The sequence below is a fragment of the Geotrypetes seraphini genome, chromosome 1, assembly GCF_902459505.1.
Source record: "Geotrypetes seraphini chromosome 1, aGeoSer1.1, whole genome shotgun sequence".
Classification (NCBI taxonomy): Eukaryota; Metazoa; Chordata; class Amphibia; order Gymnophiona; family Dermophiidae; genus Geotrypetes; species Geotrypetes seraphini.
Genome location: NC_047084.1, coordinates 467,560,266 through 467,578,346, shown reverse-complemented (window position 1 = coordinate 467,578,346; position 18,081 = coordinate 467,560,266). Strand labels below are relative to the sequence as shown.

Genomic DNA, 18,081 nt, shown 5'->3' with positions numbered 1-18,081 from the left:
TCTTTTTCCTATGTATGGGTTATTTCAGTGGAGGAGCGTCAGACTGAATCCCAAACCTGCTGACTCTGGAGAAAAGAAATTATTCATTTAGGAGTGTAGGTTATCAATGTGGACCATTGTTAAGATGTGTTATTTTACCACCAACTTGTGCTGTTTTAGCACATGTCCCTTTTTATACACTGAGACCTAATTATTAAAAACCTGAGATTAACTCCACCATCTAAATAAGCAGTCCTGCATGGGAAATGGATAGGATATGAAAGGTTTTTGTTGCAGTAGAGATTTATGCCTTCTTTTTACTAAACTGGCTATAGAGCTGCTTACTGTGGGCCGGTGAGGTAATTGAATGAGCATCAGAGCATTTATCTCACCGGCCTGTGGTAAAAACCTCTACTGTGGTTTAGTAAAAGGAACCCTTTAATTCTAAATGAGAGGCAGTCAAGTACCAGAACAAGTTTACCAGCAGTGAAGTAGAACCTTTATCATTGGACATTTTTAATAGCATGTTAGATACACAGCTTTCTGAGCTCGCTTAGATCAGAGCTTCCTAAACCCGTCCTGGGGACTCCATTGCCAGTCAAGTTTTCAGAGTCTCCACAGTGAATATGTATGAGATAAACATCCATATGCCCCCCAAATCAAAATGTATAGTGCCATAGGTTGTGCATGCAAATTAGTACACACAGTTAACACCTCCTAATTGTTGCTAGTTTGCACTAATTAGAAGTTACATACAACTTGGTAGGTGCATTCTATAAAGTGGTGCGTGAATCTGAAAAGTGGGCAGGCCAAGGGAGGAGCTTAAGCATTCCTAAAACTTATGCACACCGATATAGAATACACCTAGTCCATGCACAACTTAGGTGCAGTTATTTAGGCTTGGTGTTCCTTGGCCTAAATGGGTGAACCTAAATGTTATTCTACATACAGCTGCCTTTTATAGAATCACACTAAGTGCCATACTAGTTGGCGCCAGTTCTTTTGGCCTTCTATATAAAATCAGACTCATAGCGCATATAGATTCCTCTCGTGCATATTTATTATGAGTGTCCTGAAAACTTGACTGGCTGTAGGGTCCCCAGGATAAGTTTGGGAAGCCCTGGCTTAGATAAAGTGAATCCTAAGGCAGGGGAATGAAGTAAATTAACTCTTAAGATCCCTTCTAGCCCTATTTTCTGAGACTCAGGGTAATTTCTCAATCACCTTCCATACAAAAAAGAAGCTCAGATGAGTAAGATTTTCTGTTTGTTTTTTTTTGGCAGGAGTTGGATGACAAAGCTCTGAAGACAGAGGTGGACCTAGGCTGTAACTTCTTTGTCTGTGCAGAAGTGTACGTGTCCACTCCATGTCTGAATTCGAGAAAGCCTGTGATAGGCACATGGGATCTCTTAGCGAGAGGAAGAGTTAATGGTTACTGTGGATGAGCAGACTGGATGGGCCATTTGGCCTTTATCTGCTATAATGTTTCTATGTCTATCCCCTGCCATTCATCAGTTATACCTTGGAGCCAAAATTCATACACCAGTCATCTTGAGCATACTCTACCATATAGTTCCACATGCTCCCAGAGATATCTGGATCTGTCACAGACCGTGATACATTTTTTATGGATCACAATAAGTATCATCCCAAACAGGCATCTAATAAATAAACTGAGTGCCCTTGGGATGGGCCCCAAAGTGATGGACTGGGTCCCCGTCCCCACAAACCATCTGATCCCATTCGCACAAGCCTCGAATAGTTTTATATTGAACTTATTTTATTAAAGTATAACAAACAATAGTCTGTACAATTGTCATTTTATAAATCAGATTTCTGGCTGCCAAACTAGATGACGAGATCTTCAGCTGGCAGGGCTTTGTTTATAAGTGTGTATCAAAGCAGCTACAATTCTACTTTATACTAAAGCAAAAAGAAAAGAAATATAAATTTCTTTCTACCTTTGTTGTCTGGTTTCTGCTTTCCTCATCTTCTTGTCATTCTCCTCCTTCCAGCCACTATTTGCCTTCTTCTCTCTGCCTCTTTCATATGGCATCTGCTCTATTTTTATGCCTATACCAGACACTGTCTGCCTCTCTCTTCCATCTCTCCCTTCCCCCCATTGGTCTGGCACCCATCTTCTTCCCTTTGCTCCCCCCAAGGTCTGGCATCTCCATCTTCTTCCCTTCCATGTCTCACTCCCTCCCCCAGGTGGTTTTTAGCATCTCTCTCCTCCTTTCCTCCCTTCAGATCTGATATATGTCTCCTCCCTCCTCCCCCAATGCTCTGGTATCTCTCTCCTATCCCTTTTCCTTCCTTTTCTTTTCTGCTCTTCCTTCTCAATTTTTTTTTCTACCTCTTGTCTACTTTCTTACTTTCCAGTCCTCAATTTCCCTTTCATTGTGACTACCTAAAGCTTGCCACCTCTTTCCCTCACCCCTTCCAAAATCTCACTCTATCCACTTTCCCCAATCTAGCATGTGCCCTTTCTTTATCCCCTCCCCACTTCCATCCAGCATCTGCTCCTCTCTCTCCTCCCCACTTCCAGCATCTGTTCCCCTCTCTCCCTCCCCACTTCCATGCAGCGTCTGCTCCCCTCTCCCTCCCCATTTCCATGCAGCGACTGCTCCCCCTCCTCTCCATTTCCCTTTGGTATCTGTTCCTCTCTTCCCTTACCCTCTCTCTCTCCACTTCCCTTCAGCCTCTATTCCCCTCTCTCCCCTCGCTGCTTCCATCCAACATATGCTCCTCCCTCTCCACTTCCCTTTGGTGTCTTCTCCCCTCTCTTTCCTCTCCACTTCCTTCCAGCGTCTGTTCCTCTCTCTCTCCTCCCCACTTCCATGCTGCATCTGCTCACCTCTCCTCACTTCCATGCAGCATTTGCTCCCCCCTCTCTCTTCCCCATTTCTCTTCAGTGCCTGTTCCCCTCTCTCCCCTCTCCACTTCCATCCAGCATCTGCTCCTCCCTCTCTCTCCACTTCCCTTTGGCATCTTCTCACCCCTCTCTTCTCCCCACTTCCAGCATCTGTTCCCCTCTCTCCTCCCCACTTCCATACAGCGTCAGCTCCCCTCTTCCTCCTGATTTCCCTTCAGCATCTGTTCCTCTGTCGCCTCCCCCCTCTCTCCACTTCCCTTCAGCATCTGTTACCCTCTCTCCCCTCCCTGCTTCCATCCAGCGTCTGCTCTTCCCTCTCTCTTCCATTTCCTTAGGCGTCTTCTCCCCTTTCCTCTACACTTCCCAGCATCTGTTCCCCTCTCTCTCCTCCCCACTTCCATGCGGCATCTGCTCCCCTCATCCTCCCCACTTCCAATCGGCTTCTGCTCCCTCCTCTCTCCTCCCCATTTCCCTTAGGCGTCTGTTCCTCTTTCCCCTCCCCTTCAGCGCCACTCGACCTCTTCCTTTTTTCTCCCAATTTTAAGATTGTGAGGCTTGGGGTATCTAGTGTGTTGTTATTGATGAAAAGAAATGGTAATACGTTCCCAAGGGAGTAAATAGATTCCTGCCTGTTCATATAAGTAAGGATTTTTGAAGAAGTTGATTTCAACTACCCCAGCACTGATTGGATAAAGGTTACATCAGGGAGTTCTAGGGAGGTAAAATTCCTAGATGTAATAAATGACAGTTCCTGGACCAGTTGCTCCAAGAAGCAGACAAGAGGGGGAGCTGTTTTAGATTTGGCCCTTAGTGGAATTCAGGGCATAGTACAAGAGGTAACTGTGTTGGGTCTGCTGGGAAACAGTGATCATAACATCAAATTTGAACTGACAACTGAAGTGATATTGCTAAAGTAATCGACTGTAATGGCATTTAATTTTTGCAAGGGCAACTATGATAAAATGAGGAAATGGTTAAAAAGAAGTTAAAAGGGTCTGTGGCAAAGGTCAGAAGTGTAAATCAGGCATGGATGTTGTTTAAAGACACTGTCATGGAAGTCCAGACTAGATGTATTCCATGTATTAAAAAAAGTGGAAAGAAGAAAAAACGAGAGCTAGTGTGGTTAAAAGACAAAGTGAAAGAGGCTATTGCAGCCAAGAAAACATTCTTTAAAGAATGGAAAAAGGAACCCAATGAAGAAAATAAGAAGAGACATAAGCACTGGGAAGTAGTAATCATCAAATAGTTTGGTTTGATATAACAGCTAAAGGGGAGGGTAGTAGCACAAAACTCTAAAGTCCTGGATTTCAAACGTGCAGACTTAGTAGCATGGGAGAGTATCTGAAGAAAGAGCAGATAGGTTGCAAGGACATAAGAGAAGTGGAAAAACAGTGGTCCAAGCTAAAAGGAGCAATAAAAAATGGCTACTGACCTTTATGTGAGGAAAATATATAAAAATAAGAGAAAAAGGAAACCGATATAGTTCTCTAAACTAGTGGTGGAGAAAATAAAGGCAAAAGAGTTGGCTTTTGCAAAACATTAAAAACTCAAGAAGTGTACAGAAAGGAATACTGGATGAAACTGAAAGAAGACAAGAAAGAGATTCATCTGGCAAAAGTGGAAGAGAAAATGGCTAGAAATTTATAAAAAAAAGGAAGACAAACTTTTTTCAGGTACATTATTGAAAAGAGAGTGACAAAAAAATTTTATTGCAAGACTGAAAGAAGCTATGAGCCACTATGTGGAGAGTGATGGAGAAAAAGCAAACATGCTAAACAAATACTTTTGTGTTCAGGGAGGAAAATCCTGGAGAAGGACCATGATTCACTGGCAAAGTTACACGTGAGAGCGGAGTGGATACTGTGCTATTCATGGAAGAAAGTGTTTATGAACAACTTGACAAACAATAACCTGGGACCCCTGATGAAGGCATGTTAACCGAAACATGGATCGTGTCGGGTCCCTTGGTTTGTTTTAAGGTGGTAATGTTACTCGCACTCAATTATTTGATATGATAAATTTAGCCTGTATCATTGTACGTTTTGTCTGCAGTTTTTCTTTGTTTTGCTTATGAACAACTTGAAAAATTGAAGGTGGACAAAGCCATGGGACCAGATGGGTTCCACCCCAGAATATTGAGGGAGATCAGAGAGGTTTTGGTGGGTCCTCTTATTCAATAAATCCTTAAGAGACAGGAGAAGTTCCATGGGACTGGAGACAAATGGATGTGGTTCCTCTTCACAAAAGTGGTCACAGAGATGAAGTGGGAAACTACAGGCTGGTAAGCCTCACTTCAGTTATTGGAAAAATAATGGAAGCATTGCTAAAGGAAAGGATAGTGAATTTCTTAGAATCTAATGGATTTCAAGATTCGAGGCAATATGGCTTTATTAAAGGTAAATCTTGCTGACCGAATCTGAATTCTTTGATTGGGCAACTAGAGAATTGGATCAAGGATGTGTGATAGATGTAATTTACTTAAATTTCAGCAAAGCTTTTGACACGGTTCCTCATAGGAGGCTCTTGAATAAACTCGACGGGCTGAAATTAGGGCCCAAAGTGGTGAACTGGATTAGAAACTGGTTGACGACAGACCCTAGATGGTGGTGATCAATGGAATTCACTTGGAGGAGGGAAAGTTGAGTAGTGGAGTACCTCAAGCATCACCTTTAGGGTTGATTCTGTTCAGTATGTTTGTGAGCAACATTGCCAAAAGGTTGGAAGGTAAGGTTTGCCTTTTTGCAGATAATACCAAGATTTGTAACGGAGGGGAGTGGAAAACATGAAAAAGGATCCTCAAAAGTTAGAAGAATGGTCTAATATCTGGCAACTAAAATTCAATGCAAAGAAGTGCAGAGTGATGCATTTAGGGAGTAGAAATCCAAGGAAGCAATATGTGCTAGTAGATGAGAGGCCAAAGTGTACGGACGGAGAAGTTGAATATAAATGTATTCATATTATTCTTTCTTACAACTTACCTGTAGTCCAGTGGTTCTTAAACCTGTCTTGGGGTCCCCCAGCCAGTCGGGTTTTCAAGATATCTCTAATGAATATGCATGAGTAAGATTTGCCTATAAAGTAGGTAGTGGGCATGCAAATTTCTCTCATGCGTATTCATTAGGGATATCTTGAAAACCTGACTGGCTGGGAGACCCCCCCCAGACAGGTTTAGAAACCACTGCTGTAGTTAGTAAGAGAGAGATACATTTAGACCTGGATTCTCTAACCAGGCGCTGATTTTTTTTTTTTTTTTAGGTAGGCACCCTAACCAGCGCTGGATTTGCTGGTAGGCACCTAGAATCAGTAAATAAAATACTGTTGAAACTATGTTTGTAACTGAGTTTCAAGGCGCCTAAAAAATTGGTACGGGAATCGCACCTCTATAGGTGCTTTAGGCTGCCTAACGCCACTATGGGCTTGGCTAACACCGGAAGTGGTGTTAGGCAGCCTAAAGCGCCTATGTAGGTGCAATTCAATATAGGCCTGGAAAACCCTGGTCTACATGTCCAGCACCTATCTTTCTCGGAGGTACAATTTCTCAATATGGCACCATCACATGATTGTCACACGATTGGCAGCCACCAATAACGGCGCCGTATAGAGAATCTGTAACATAGTAGATGACGGCAGATAAAGACCCGAATGGTCCATCCAGTCTGCCCAACCTGATTCAATTTAAATTTTTATTTTTTTTTATTTTTTCTTCTTAGCTATTTCTGGGCAAAAATCCAAAGCTTTACCCGGTACTGTGCTTGGGTTCCAACTGCTGAAATCTCTGTTAAGACTTACTCCATCCCATCTACACCCTCCCAGGCATTGAAGCCCTCCCCTGCCCATCCTCCACCAAACAGCCATACACAGACACAGACCGTGCAAGTCTGCCCAGTAACTGACCTAGTTCAATATTTAATATTAATTTTCTGATTCTAAATCTTCTGTGTTCATCCCACGCTTCTTTGAACTCAGTCACAGTTTTACTCTCCACCACCTCTCTCGGGAGCGCATTCCAGGCATCCACTACCCTCTCCGTAAAGTAGAATTTCCTAACATTGCCCCTGAATCTACCACCCCTCAACCTCAAATTATGTCCTCTGGTTTTACCATTTTCCTTTCTCTGGAAAAGATTTTGTTCTACGTTAATACCCTTCTGGCTATTAATCTGGGCCTTAGTATGTTGAGTATCCACTTTATCTATTGCAATAAAATAAAGAAGAACTTTGTCTTCCGGAGATGCCAGAGCCTTGGTTATAATAGAGCTGATTCCTTTGCCTTTTCTCTTACCAGGCCGGACTCATCCAGGATTTTCATGGCTGTGGGGTATGGGTTCTTTGCAGAACTGACACTGGAAGAAGCCCTCAGATTCATTGAGAAAAAGAGTAAACTGCTGACTGGGTGAGTGTGGTGAATACAGTTAACCTCCTGCCAATGCTCTACCATGCCACCTCAGAAAGGCCCCTCCAGCCAATATGTCAATCTGTATACAGTATTATAGGGCCCAACCCCAACAGCAGGGTGATGGTGGCATGAGCAGACACTCCTTTTGAGCCTGGTATGTTTCCGTGGTACAAGGTTTTGGGATTTTTTTGTTTTTTAAATCTGATGTGTAGAGAGAAGGGAATTAATTCCCAATCTTACTTTGCAAGAAGGTTCCTCTGATTTCCACAGATCCCACTGATTCTTTAGTACAACATTCAGTACCTGCATCTCTTATAAGTGGTGATAGAACTTGTGTTTTTGGGGAAGGCCTAAGGCAGGCTTCTTTTTCATCAGAGGGTGAAACAGTGGAATTCTGTTCTATTGGTAGATGTCCTTGGATTGTTGCTAGCCCTGAAAGAAATCAGCTTCTGCTGAGAGATAGGAGAGCCACTTCAGGAGACCTGATAAACTGCTTAAAGAACATTTTCCTAAAATGTCATAAAACTACAGCATCCTGACCACCCCCAAGGAGGCTATTCTTTGTGAGATTTGGTCTATGAATTTGGAAACTAGAGTTTCATCCCAGATACAAATTTTGAATTTTCTTGTTTAAAAGCTTGGAGAAATCACTTTTTGATCAAGGAAAAGTTGTTTCCATTCATACCAATAAGAGTCAAGACTCCAAAAATCAAATTGCTTCACTTTTACTTGTTAATAATTCAGGAGTTGATAATCAGCCAGCAGTGCTTAGCATTTTACAGACTGCTACTACTGTTAGCAGTCTGCAAAATCTGGAAATTTAAATTGGGGCTATGTCTGGGGTCTCGTGTTGAATTTCCAGGTTTATGGAGCTGGCGAAAACATAGCCTATTGAGTGTAATATTCAGCGGTCCTATCTATCTATACAATTACCTTGGCCAGTTAAGTGCCAAATATCGACACTTAACCAGCTAAGTGCTCACCCCACCCCTAGAAAGCCTCCCCAAACTGGTTTTCAGTCAGCCACTAACCAGACATTTTCAGTGGCTCTAACCAGAAAGTGCCACTGAACATGAGCCTACATAACACACATTGGACTCAGGCCCCTTCTAGAACTGCAGCACCCACTTACCTTTGCTGGCAGGAATACATTGTCCAAGTCACACACACTCCTTACGTTGCTTCCTTAATGGAGAAGTCAGCAGCGTGCCTTCAGCTGGGACTTCTGAGCATGTGCAAGAAGACCAAGTGTCAGCAGCTGAAGACACACTGCCGACTTCTACATTAAGGAAGCAGTGTGAGAAGGAGGGAAGCTGCTCAGGCATTGTATTTATTTGTCTGGCGGGGTGTCAGCATCCCTGCCAGATAAAGTTATGTTTAGCATGCATGAGTGAAGGGGGAGGGGAAGGGAGGAATTACATTACATTACATTGATGTCTTCTATCCCAGCAATACCTTTCAGTTCTAGGCGGTTTACAACAAGAAATTAGCCTGGGCATTCCCAGGGAGATTACAACGTTGATAGCTATAGTATGCGTCAGGATCTGGGAAAGGTCGATACAGTTTGGTTAGATCATTTGATAAATTCCCAGGAATGCCCCTCCCCAGTCCATCCCTCTCTGCCCCCCAAATTGGAGAGCTGGCTACACCCATGTATTAAGGACAATGTCCTTCTCTACAGTAAAGCTGATTAATATTGAAAATTCACTAGTCTTCCTGTTCTCAGAGGAGTTTCACCATTATCATCCATATATCTTGCAGACTTATAGTGAAACTATTGCCTTTATCAAAGGTCTGTTATTTATACCTGTTTTAAGTAAGAATAAAAGTTCTAAAGAAGCAGATTGTCTGGATCTTGCACCTCGTTTAACTCAACAGGTGGAAGAAACTAGCTATTTATTGAGCAAGTTATATTGCTGACTGTGGTCTTAGATCCAGACAGGAAATGAGCTTTCAATTTTTATCTCAACAATCAAAGAAAAAATGATCATGAGATTGGAATCATCTTGAACTTGGCTCACTGTACCCAGTCTAGGAGATGGAAGTTTTTAGAGCTGAGACAGGATGTTCTGAAGTTAGGGGCTTTATTTGTTCAGATATTTCCATATAAGTGTTTGATTAGAATTAAAGATATGAGGAATTTTTTTTTTATAACACACAACACAAATAATTGACTTCTTTTCTTAGAAGGAAGCTGGAGAAAGTGAGGGATTTTTTTGTGTATACATAAATTGAAGAGACTTTTATATAGCCTTTAAACAGGGCTTGACAAATAATTTGTCACTCAACAAATATTTAAATTCTGGAACATGTTGCCAGAGGTTGTGGTAAACGACAGTTAACATATCCAGGTTTAAAAAAGGTTTGGATAAGTTCCTGGAATAAAAGTCCATAATCTACTATTAAAGCAGTCCTGGGGAAAGCTACTATTTATCCCTGGGGTTGGTAGAATAAAATCTTGCTGCTCTCTGGGATTCCACTAGGTAACTGTGATCTGGATTGGCCACTTTTGGAAGCAGGATAATGAGCTAGATGGACTATCTGTCTGACACAGTATGACTGTTCTTATGACAAATCTCAGTGCCGGGTTGTAGTGGGGCCTAGAAATTGTACCCTAGTACCTGTGATTTCATAACTCCAAATGTTTGGGGGGGTAGGATTCTTTTTCAAGTTACCTCACATACAGTGTGTTCATCATCTGCACCACAATTCAGCTCTCTGTAAAAGGTTTGTTTGTTGGGTTTTTTTTTTTTTTTTTTTTTAATAACTTACACCTAAAGCACCGCACCAGCAGGTCCCCCTGACATTTTTGGGCCCTAGGCACATGCCTACTGGGCCTACCCTTTAATCCGGCCCTGGCCTCAAGGTTCAGTTCTCGGGCCTGTTCTTTTTAATATTTTTGTAGGCTATGTTGCTGAAGGGCTGTCAGGTAATATTTGCCTCTTTGCGGACATCTGCAGGAGAAGATACCCCGGATAGTGTGAATAACATAAGATGCTTGAAGAATGGTCTGAAATTTGGCAGCTAAAATTTAATGCTAAGAAATGCAAGGTCATACATTTGGGCTGCAAAAACCTGAGGAAATGGTTCAGTTTAGGGGGTGAGTAACTTTTGTGCACGAAAGAGGAATGGGACTTAGGTATGATGATAGTATGTATGATTTTAAGGTGGCCAAACGTGTTGAAAAGGCAATGGCGAAAGGTAGAAGGATGCTAGGGTACATACGGAGAGGTATGGCCAATAGGAAAAAGGGGGAATTGATGCCCCTGTATAAGACTCTGATGAGACCTTGTTTAGAATATTGTGTACAATTCTGGAGACCACACCTTTCAAAAAAATATAAACGGTCGGTGATCTTTGTCATGAGGCATTTGAGGACAGACTTAAAGATCTCAACATACAAACTTTGGAAGAAAGGGGGAGAGGGATTATATGACAAAGACGTTTAAGTACAATCAGCCAAAAATTGTTATTAGCCTAGTGGTGGAGATACCCCATGAAAGTACATTTATAATAGGTGGAGAAAAAGCAGGAGAGAATGTGATTGCTCTGATGCAGCCTTGTTGGTGACATCCAGTTCCTTGTCTTTTGTCAGCGTGAGAAGTGCTATAGCAGGAAGATCTACTCGCTGCTGTTTGTGCCATCGTCAGAAGATAAGTGAACTGTTTTGATCTTTTTCTGGCTCCCTGTGCACAGTGGTGGCTTTGGTCCCGTTTTGAAAAATTACATTTTGAAACGTGTGGAGTTTTTTGCCTATGATACAAAGCAGGACTGGCTTAAGAACTCATTGGGTTGCCGTCTGTATATTGTTGATAAGTTGAGGCTTTTTCTCCACCTATTATAAATGTACTTTCATGGGGTATCTCCACCACTAGGCTAATAACAATTTTTGGCTGATTGTATTTATATTTTGTTATTGGGATTTGGATCCTTGAAAGAAGTTTAAGTACTTATGTGGCATAAATGCACATGAGAAGAGTCTCTTTCACTGAAAGGAAGCTCTAGAATGACAGGGCATAGAATGAATTTAAGAAGTGATAGGCTCAGGAGTAATCTAAGGAAATATATTTTTATCCCAGGACAAGCAGGCAGCATATTCTTGACTGATGGGTGACGGCACCGACGGAGCCCCGGTACGGACAATTTTAGAGTGATTGCACTCTAAGAACTTAGAAAGTTCTAGTTAGGCCGCACCGCGCGTGCGCGAGTGCCTTCCCGCCCGACGAAGGCGCGCGGTCCCCAGTTTCTTAGTTTCCGCGGAGCAAAGAAGTCACGTGTTTCCAACAGCTGTTGGAAATCTTTTTCCTTTATACTCGCCTTCCCGCTCACGCATTATTTTTTCTTCGAGAATTGCTCTCTTTCTTGTTTTCTTTCGTTTGTTAAAAAAAAAAGTCAATTTTTTTCGACTTTTTTCGGTCGACCCCAGCGGGGCCTGTTAGCACCATCAAAGCCTCGGGCTTCGATTTTGCTACGGCCGTTTTTCCCTTCATGCCCCCTTCACCGGGTTTTAAAAAGTGTCAGCGGTGTGCACGCCCTATATCTTTATCCGACCCGCACAAGTGGTGCCTTCAGTGTCTGGGTCCGGACCATAGAGCAGAAACGTGCACCCGCTGTAGTTCTCTTTAAAAGAGAACTCTGAAAAATCGCCAAATACAGCAGCGGATTCTCTTCGGTACCGCTATGGAAGTTCCACCGGCATCGACTCCTGCAACTTCCTCCAAGTCGACACCGGTGGTTTCGACACCGCAAGATCCATCGTCGGTGTCGCACCCTATAGGTAAGCCAGCTAAGAAGCCATCCCCTACTGTCCTTGGCCCGCCAGTCGAACATACAGTGAGCCAAGTCCTGCAGACTGCGTGCCGGCCCCGCAAGCGCTTCGCTCCCATTGAAGTCACTGCCTCTTCATCGGCATCGACTTCGCCTGAGCGTCGAGCTGCACCGCAGGTACCGAGCAAGAAAAAAGCGGTATCGGTGCCATCGGGACCGTCTCTGGATGAGCGTATTGCATCCATCCTACAGGTCCAGCTTAAGGAGCAATTGCAACACTTGCTCCCAGCTCTGCTGACTCCGAACCTTCCAGTGTCGGTACCTACTGAGCCTTCGGTGCCGATTGTCGACCAGCCTATTTTATCGGCATCGACGTTATCGGTACCGCAAAAATCTGCCTCTTCCGTATCTATGCCTGTTCTGTCGGCAGAGCCGAAGTCTCTTCGGCGTACTGCTTACTCGGCTTCTGATCCGGTACCGTTCTCTGACACCCGTACCACTGTACAGTCACCGTGTACGGTATCGATGCGTTCAGGAAAATCGGTACGCAAAACCAAGCATACCAAATCCTCTACTCCCCTTTCTCAGGGACGTCTTCCATCGGTACGGGACCCTGATTTGTGGGATGATTCTGACGATCCCATCGGTACCGAGGAAGATTATTCATCGGATGAGGATGATCCATCGGTGCAGGATCCTGCTAGTAAGCCAGAGCACTCGTCCTTCACCAAGTTTCTTAAGGAGATGTCAGACACCCTTTCAATCCCCCTAGAGTCTGACTCTAAAAAATCCAAGGCATTTCGCAATGCTTTGGATTTTGACCAACCTCCTAAGGAATTTTTGAAGTTACCCCTCCATGACATCTTGAGAGAAACTTTTTACAAAAATTTAGAAACTCCTCTAACCATTCCAGGAGCCCCTAGGAAACTGGAATCGCTTTATAAAGTGATTCCTATTCCAGGGTTTGACAAACATCAGCTTCCCCATGAATCTCTGCTGGTGGAGTCAACCCTCAAAAAATCTGCAGGCTCTAGTGTGTATGCCTCTGTCCCTCCTGGCAGAGAGGGCAAGGCCATGGATAAATTTGGTAAACGACTTTACCAAAATGCGATGTTGGCCAACCGTTCAGGTAACTATGCGTTTCACTTCTCTTTTTACCTGAAACATCTAATCCAACAGGTGGCCACTTTTCAAAAGTATATTCCTGACCGCAAGCTTCCTGCATTTCAACAATGCACTTCCAGTCTCTTGCAACTCAGGAAGTTTATGGTCCGTTCCATCTATGATACTTTTGAACTGACATCCCGAGCCACGGCTATGTCTGTAGCGATGAGACAATTGGCATGGCTTCGAGTCTCAGACCTGGATGTGAACCACCAGGACCGCCTTGCCAATGCTCCCTGCCTGGGGGATGAGCTGTTTGGAGAATCCATGGATACCACCACTCAAAAGCTTTCTGCCCATGAGATGAGGTGGGATACATTATTGAAAAATAAGAAGAAGCCTCCTCCTCCTCGTCCATTTAGACAGCAGCCATCGTATCAGAGGCGGTTTTCTGCTCGGCCAGTTCAGCCTCAACCTCGGAGACAACGACAACAGCAACAACAGGCTCGTCAGCAACAGCCACCTGCCATAAAGCCTGTCCCTCAGACTAAGCCGACTCAGCCCTTTTGACTCCCTTCTCCAGGGCATTGCCAGTCTTCCTCCCTCATGTCCTCTTCCACAACCCATAGGAGGTCGACTACGCATTTTTCACTCTCGATGGGAAGTAATCACCACCGACCAGTGGGTGCTCTCGATCATAGCCCACAGCTACTCCCTCAATTTTCAGACTCCTCCACCGTTAGGCCTGCCAAAAGAATCTGAGCTCCAACAAGTCTCAGTCCCTCTTTCTCGCTCAAGAGGTTCACTCCCTCCTTCTTCCCAATGCCATCGAAGAAGTTCCTCAAGATCAGCGAGGCCAGGGATTTTACTCCCGGTACTTTCTAGTTCCCAAAAAGACCGGAGACCTCAGACCTATCTTAGATCTCAGAGATCTCAACAGATGTTTGGTCAAGGAGAAGTTCAAAATGCTCTCTCTTGCCACCCTCTACCCTCTTCTCTCTCAGGACGACTGGCTATGCTCGCTCGATCTCAAAGAGGCTTACACACACATTCCTATCCATCTGACGTCCAGGCAATATCTACGCTTTCTCATCAACCAACATCATTATCAGTACAAGGTACTACCCTTCGGTCTGGCCTCCTCTCCCAGGGTGTTCACCAAATGTCTGATTGTGGTAGCGGCCTATCTCCGCTCTCACAACTTTCAAGTCTTCCCTTATCTGGACGACTGGCTGATCAAGGCTCATTCACCTCAGGCGGTTCTGCTTGCCACCAATCAGACCATTCACTTCCTTCGACTGTTGGGATTCGAAATCAATCTACCCAAGTCGCACCTCATTCCGACTCAGCGACTTCAATTCATTGGAGCCATTCTGGACACTGTTCTGATGAGGGCGTTTCTTCCATCAAATCGCCTTCAGACCATCCTTCATCTCTGTCAGCAGGTGTTTCAACAGACTACAATCTCTGCAAATCACATGATGGTGCTCTTGGGGCACATGGCCTCCACAGTACATGTCACACCCTTCACACGTCTCCACCTGCGTACTCCTCAATGGACCCTAGCGACTCAGTGGTCACAAGCGATGGATCCTTGTTCACAACACATATCTGTGACCTCGTCTCTTCGACAGTCGCTTCTTTAGTGGTTGACATCTTCAAATCTATCCAGAGGTCTACTGTTCCATCTACCTCCTCATCACTTTGTGATCACCACAGACGCATCCCCCTATGCTTGGGGAGCTCACCTGAACGAATTCCAAACTCAGGGGTTTTGGACTACCCAGGAAAAGAAACACCACATCAATTTCCTGGAACTCCGAGCGATGTTTTATGCCCTCAATGCCTTTCAACATCTTCTCTCTCCTAAAGTACTTCTCATTTGCACAGACAATCAAGTTGCAGTGTACTACATCAACAAACAGGGAGGGACCTGCTCTCGCCTGTTGTGTCAGGAAGCCCAACGGATTTGGTCTTGGGCGACAGCTCATCATTTATTCCTGAAGGCTGTCTACATTCAAGGGGAGCAGAATTCCTTAGCAGACAATCTCAGCAGAATTCTCCAACCTCACGAATGGACTCTCGACCCCTTGACTCTCCAGTCCATTTTCGCTCAATGGGGCACTCCTCAAGTGGACCTTTTTGCAGCTCCTCACAATCATCAGCTGCCCCTGTTTTGCTCCAGACTCTACTCTCCTCACCGTCTGGCACCCGATGCATTTCTCCTGGATTGGAACAATCTCTTCCTATATGCATTTCCTCCTCTACCGCTCATGCTGCGGACTTTGTTCAAGATCAGGAGGGAATAGGCCACCATGATTCTCATCGCTCCATGGTGGCCCAGGCAACATTGGTTCTCCCTTCTACTTCAACTCAGTTCCAGGGAACCCATACTTCTTCCACTGTTTCCTTCTCTGCTTACTCAGCATCAGCAGACCCTACTGCATCCCAACTTACAGACTCTGCACCTGACAGTTTGGTATCTCTCGGGCTGACTTCGGCTCACTCACTTCTTTCTCAGCCTGTCCGTTCTATCATTGATGCTTCCAGGAAACCGGCCACGCTTCAGTGTTATCAGCAGAAGTGGTCTCGGTTTTCTTCCTGGTGCCTCTTACATCACCATAATCCCATGTCTCTAGCAGTGGGACTGGTGTTGGACTATCTTCTTTCCTTATCTGATTCTGGTCTCAAATCTACTTCTATAGAGTTCATCTTAGTGCCATTGCTGCCTTTCATGAGCCCATTCATGGAAAACCCCTCTCGGCTCATCCTTTGGTTTCTCGGTTCATGAGGGGCCTTTTTTTTTTTTTTTAGTTCAATAATTTTATTGAATAATATAAGTAATATACAGAAAGCAGTTCAAATACACAGAAACTGAATAAGAAGCAGTGGTATAAAGACAGAAATCCATAGTTACAAACGTTGGTATACAACCAGACTAGTAAAAAGGGTCCAAAGTATTTGGAACTGCTAAGAAAAGAAATAGAAAAAGCAGAGAAGCAGGAAGAGTGAAATATAAGAAAAAAGAGAGATAAAGGAAGAAAGAGAGAGAGAGAAAGAGAGAGGCAGAAGTGTCTACAGGGCAGAATGAATCTAAGAATGACCAAGGTGATTTATTTCGCACCAAGTTTGTGGAGAATTAGGAAATCATGTTCTTCTCATATGCATATGATTCAAATTTGTGGTACATGCTCAAAGAGTTCCACCAAAAGGTGTAGTCCAGTAACGTGGATGACTTCCAGTTTTTCAAAATATGCATAAGAGCTGTCACAAACATGGTGTCAATAAGTTTAGGTGGACAGTTTGATTGTGCAAAACAAGGGTGTTGAGAACGAAGGATTATAATGTCCATGGAAAACGTTTCTGAACACTTGGTAATAGATTTTATGGTGTCCCAGATACGAACCCAAAAGGAATGAACCATAGTGCAGTGAAAAAGCATGTGATCAAGAGTTCCAGGTTCTTTCAAGCAGTTCCAGCAGATAGAGTCTTGTTTTAGATTCGCTTTCCACATACGAAATGGCGTCCATACTGCATTCCACATAATAAAGAACATTGATTGCGAAACTCTTGAGGATAGCAGAGGACGATTTGTGGATGACCAGAAAAGTTCCCAATCTATGTCAGAAAGCGTGGTTTTCAGGATAGAGTTCCAATGGTTCATGGATTGAGATGTAAAGGTGAAGGAGTGGTCTCTTAGAATACTATAAAAAAGAGATATCGCCTTACCTTTCAGTAAAGCCAGAGTAGACCAGTGGTGAACAGTATGAATAGAGGTCATGAAGTCAGGGCGCATATGCACATTAGACAGTATTCCAGTAAGCGTAAGCCATTGAGAATATACAGAGGGTGGAAGTGAGTATGTAGAACAAAAAGCATCAAAAGGGACAAATGAAGTGGAGGAAATCAGTTGGTGAACAAACCACACACCCGCCCGCTGCCACCTCTTCCATGAAAGGGATCTACCATTGCTTTGAATTTTAGAGTTATTCCATAGGGACATGAGTGGGCCTTCAACAACAGAGATTTCAGCCACCGCATCTAAAAGTTGAAAAGCATGCTGCGTTGCACTTAGTAAAGAATACTTTCTCAAGTGTCTAGGTATTGACACTGTAAGGAAGCAGGAGATGTGCAGAGGTGCACATAAAAATTGTTCCATTTCAAATCATGCAGGCTGATCCTGAGGATATGAATCAACGATCCAGTGGGCTCTATATTTGGCTAAGGACGCGATGTAATAATAATAAAAATCTGGTAAATTTAAGCCACCATTAATCTTAGAGGCTTTCAGCTTGGCGAGAGCGATACGAGGTTTTTTCTTGTTCCAAATAAATTCAAAAATTTTCATGTTAAGCCAGTGAAAAAGCGTTTTACGGCATAGAAGGGGGAGCATAGAAAGAGTGTAATTAATTTGTGGGGCCAAGGTCATTTTAATAGAGGCTATTCTACCCCACCAGGACAAATAGAGCGGGGACCAACGAGATGTAGTATTTGAAACCAAGTTTTTGATTTTGGATATGTTAAGATCTTGAGCCTGTACTGGATCTTTATGTATTAAGATCCCCAAATATTTTACAGCTCCCTGCATGAGGGGCCTTTTCAATGTGAAACCACCTCTCAAGCCCCCTCCTGTGGTCTGGGATCTCAGTGTGGTTCTCTTTGCTTTAATGAAGCCTCCTTTTGAACCTTTGGCCACAGCGCATTTCAAATTTCTCACTTGGAAAGTGGTCTTCCTTATAGCTCTCACTTCTGCCAGGAGGGTCAGTGAGCTGCATGCACTAGTGGCCGATCCACCTTTCACTGTTTTTCACCATGATAAGGTGGTCCTCCATACACATCCAAAATTTCTCCCCAAGGTTGTGTCTGACTTTCATCTTAATCAGTCCATTGTCCTACCTGTCTTTTTTCCAAAGCCTCATTCTCATCCAGGTGAACAGGCTTTGCATACCTTGGACTGTAAA

General features: G+C 43.8%; 1 protein-coding gene across 4 annotated transcripts in view; it reads left to right on the top strand.

The window, feature by feature from the left end:
* The window catches only part of UXT (ubiquitously expressed prefoldin like chaperone), a 38,204-nt gene that overhangs the window by 6,552 nt on the left and 13,571 nt on the right, over positions 1-18,081 (top strand). For all 4 annotated transcript variants that reach the window (XM_033924249.1, XM_033924260.1, XM_033924241.1 and 1 more), the window contains 2 exons: positions 1,263-1,330; positions 7,139-7,246. In XM_033924249.1, coding sequence (XP_033780140.1) covers positions 1,263-1,330; positions 7,139-7,246 — 176 coding nt within the window. The remainder of the gene's footprint in view (positions 1-1,262; positions 1,331-7,138; positions 7,247-18,081) is intronic.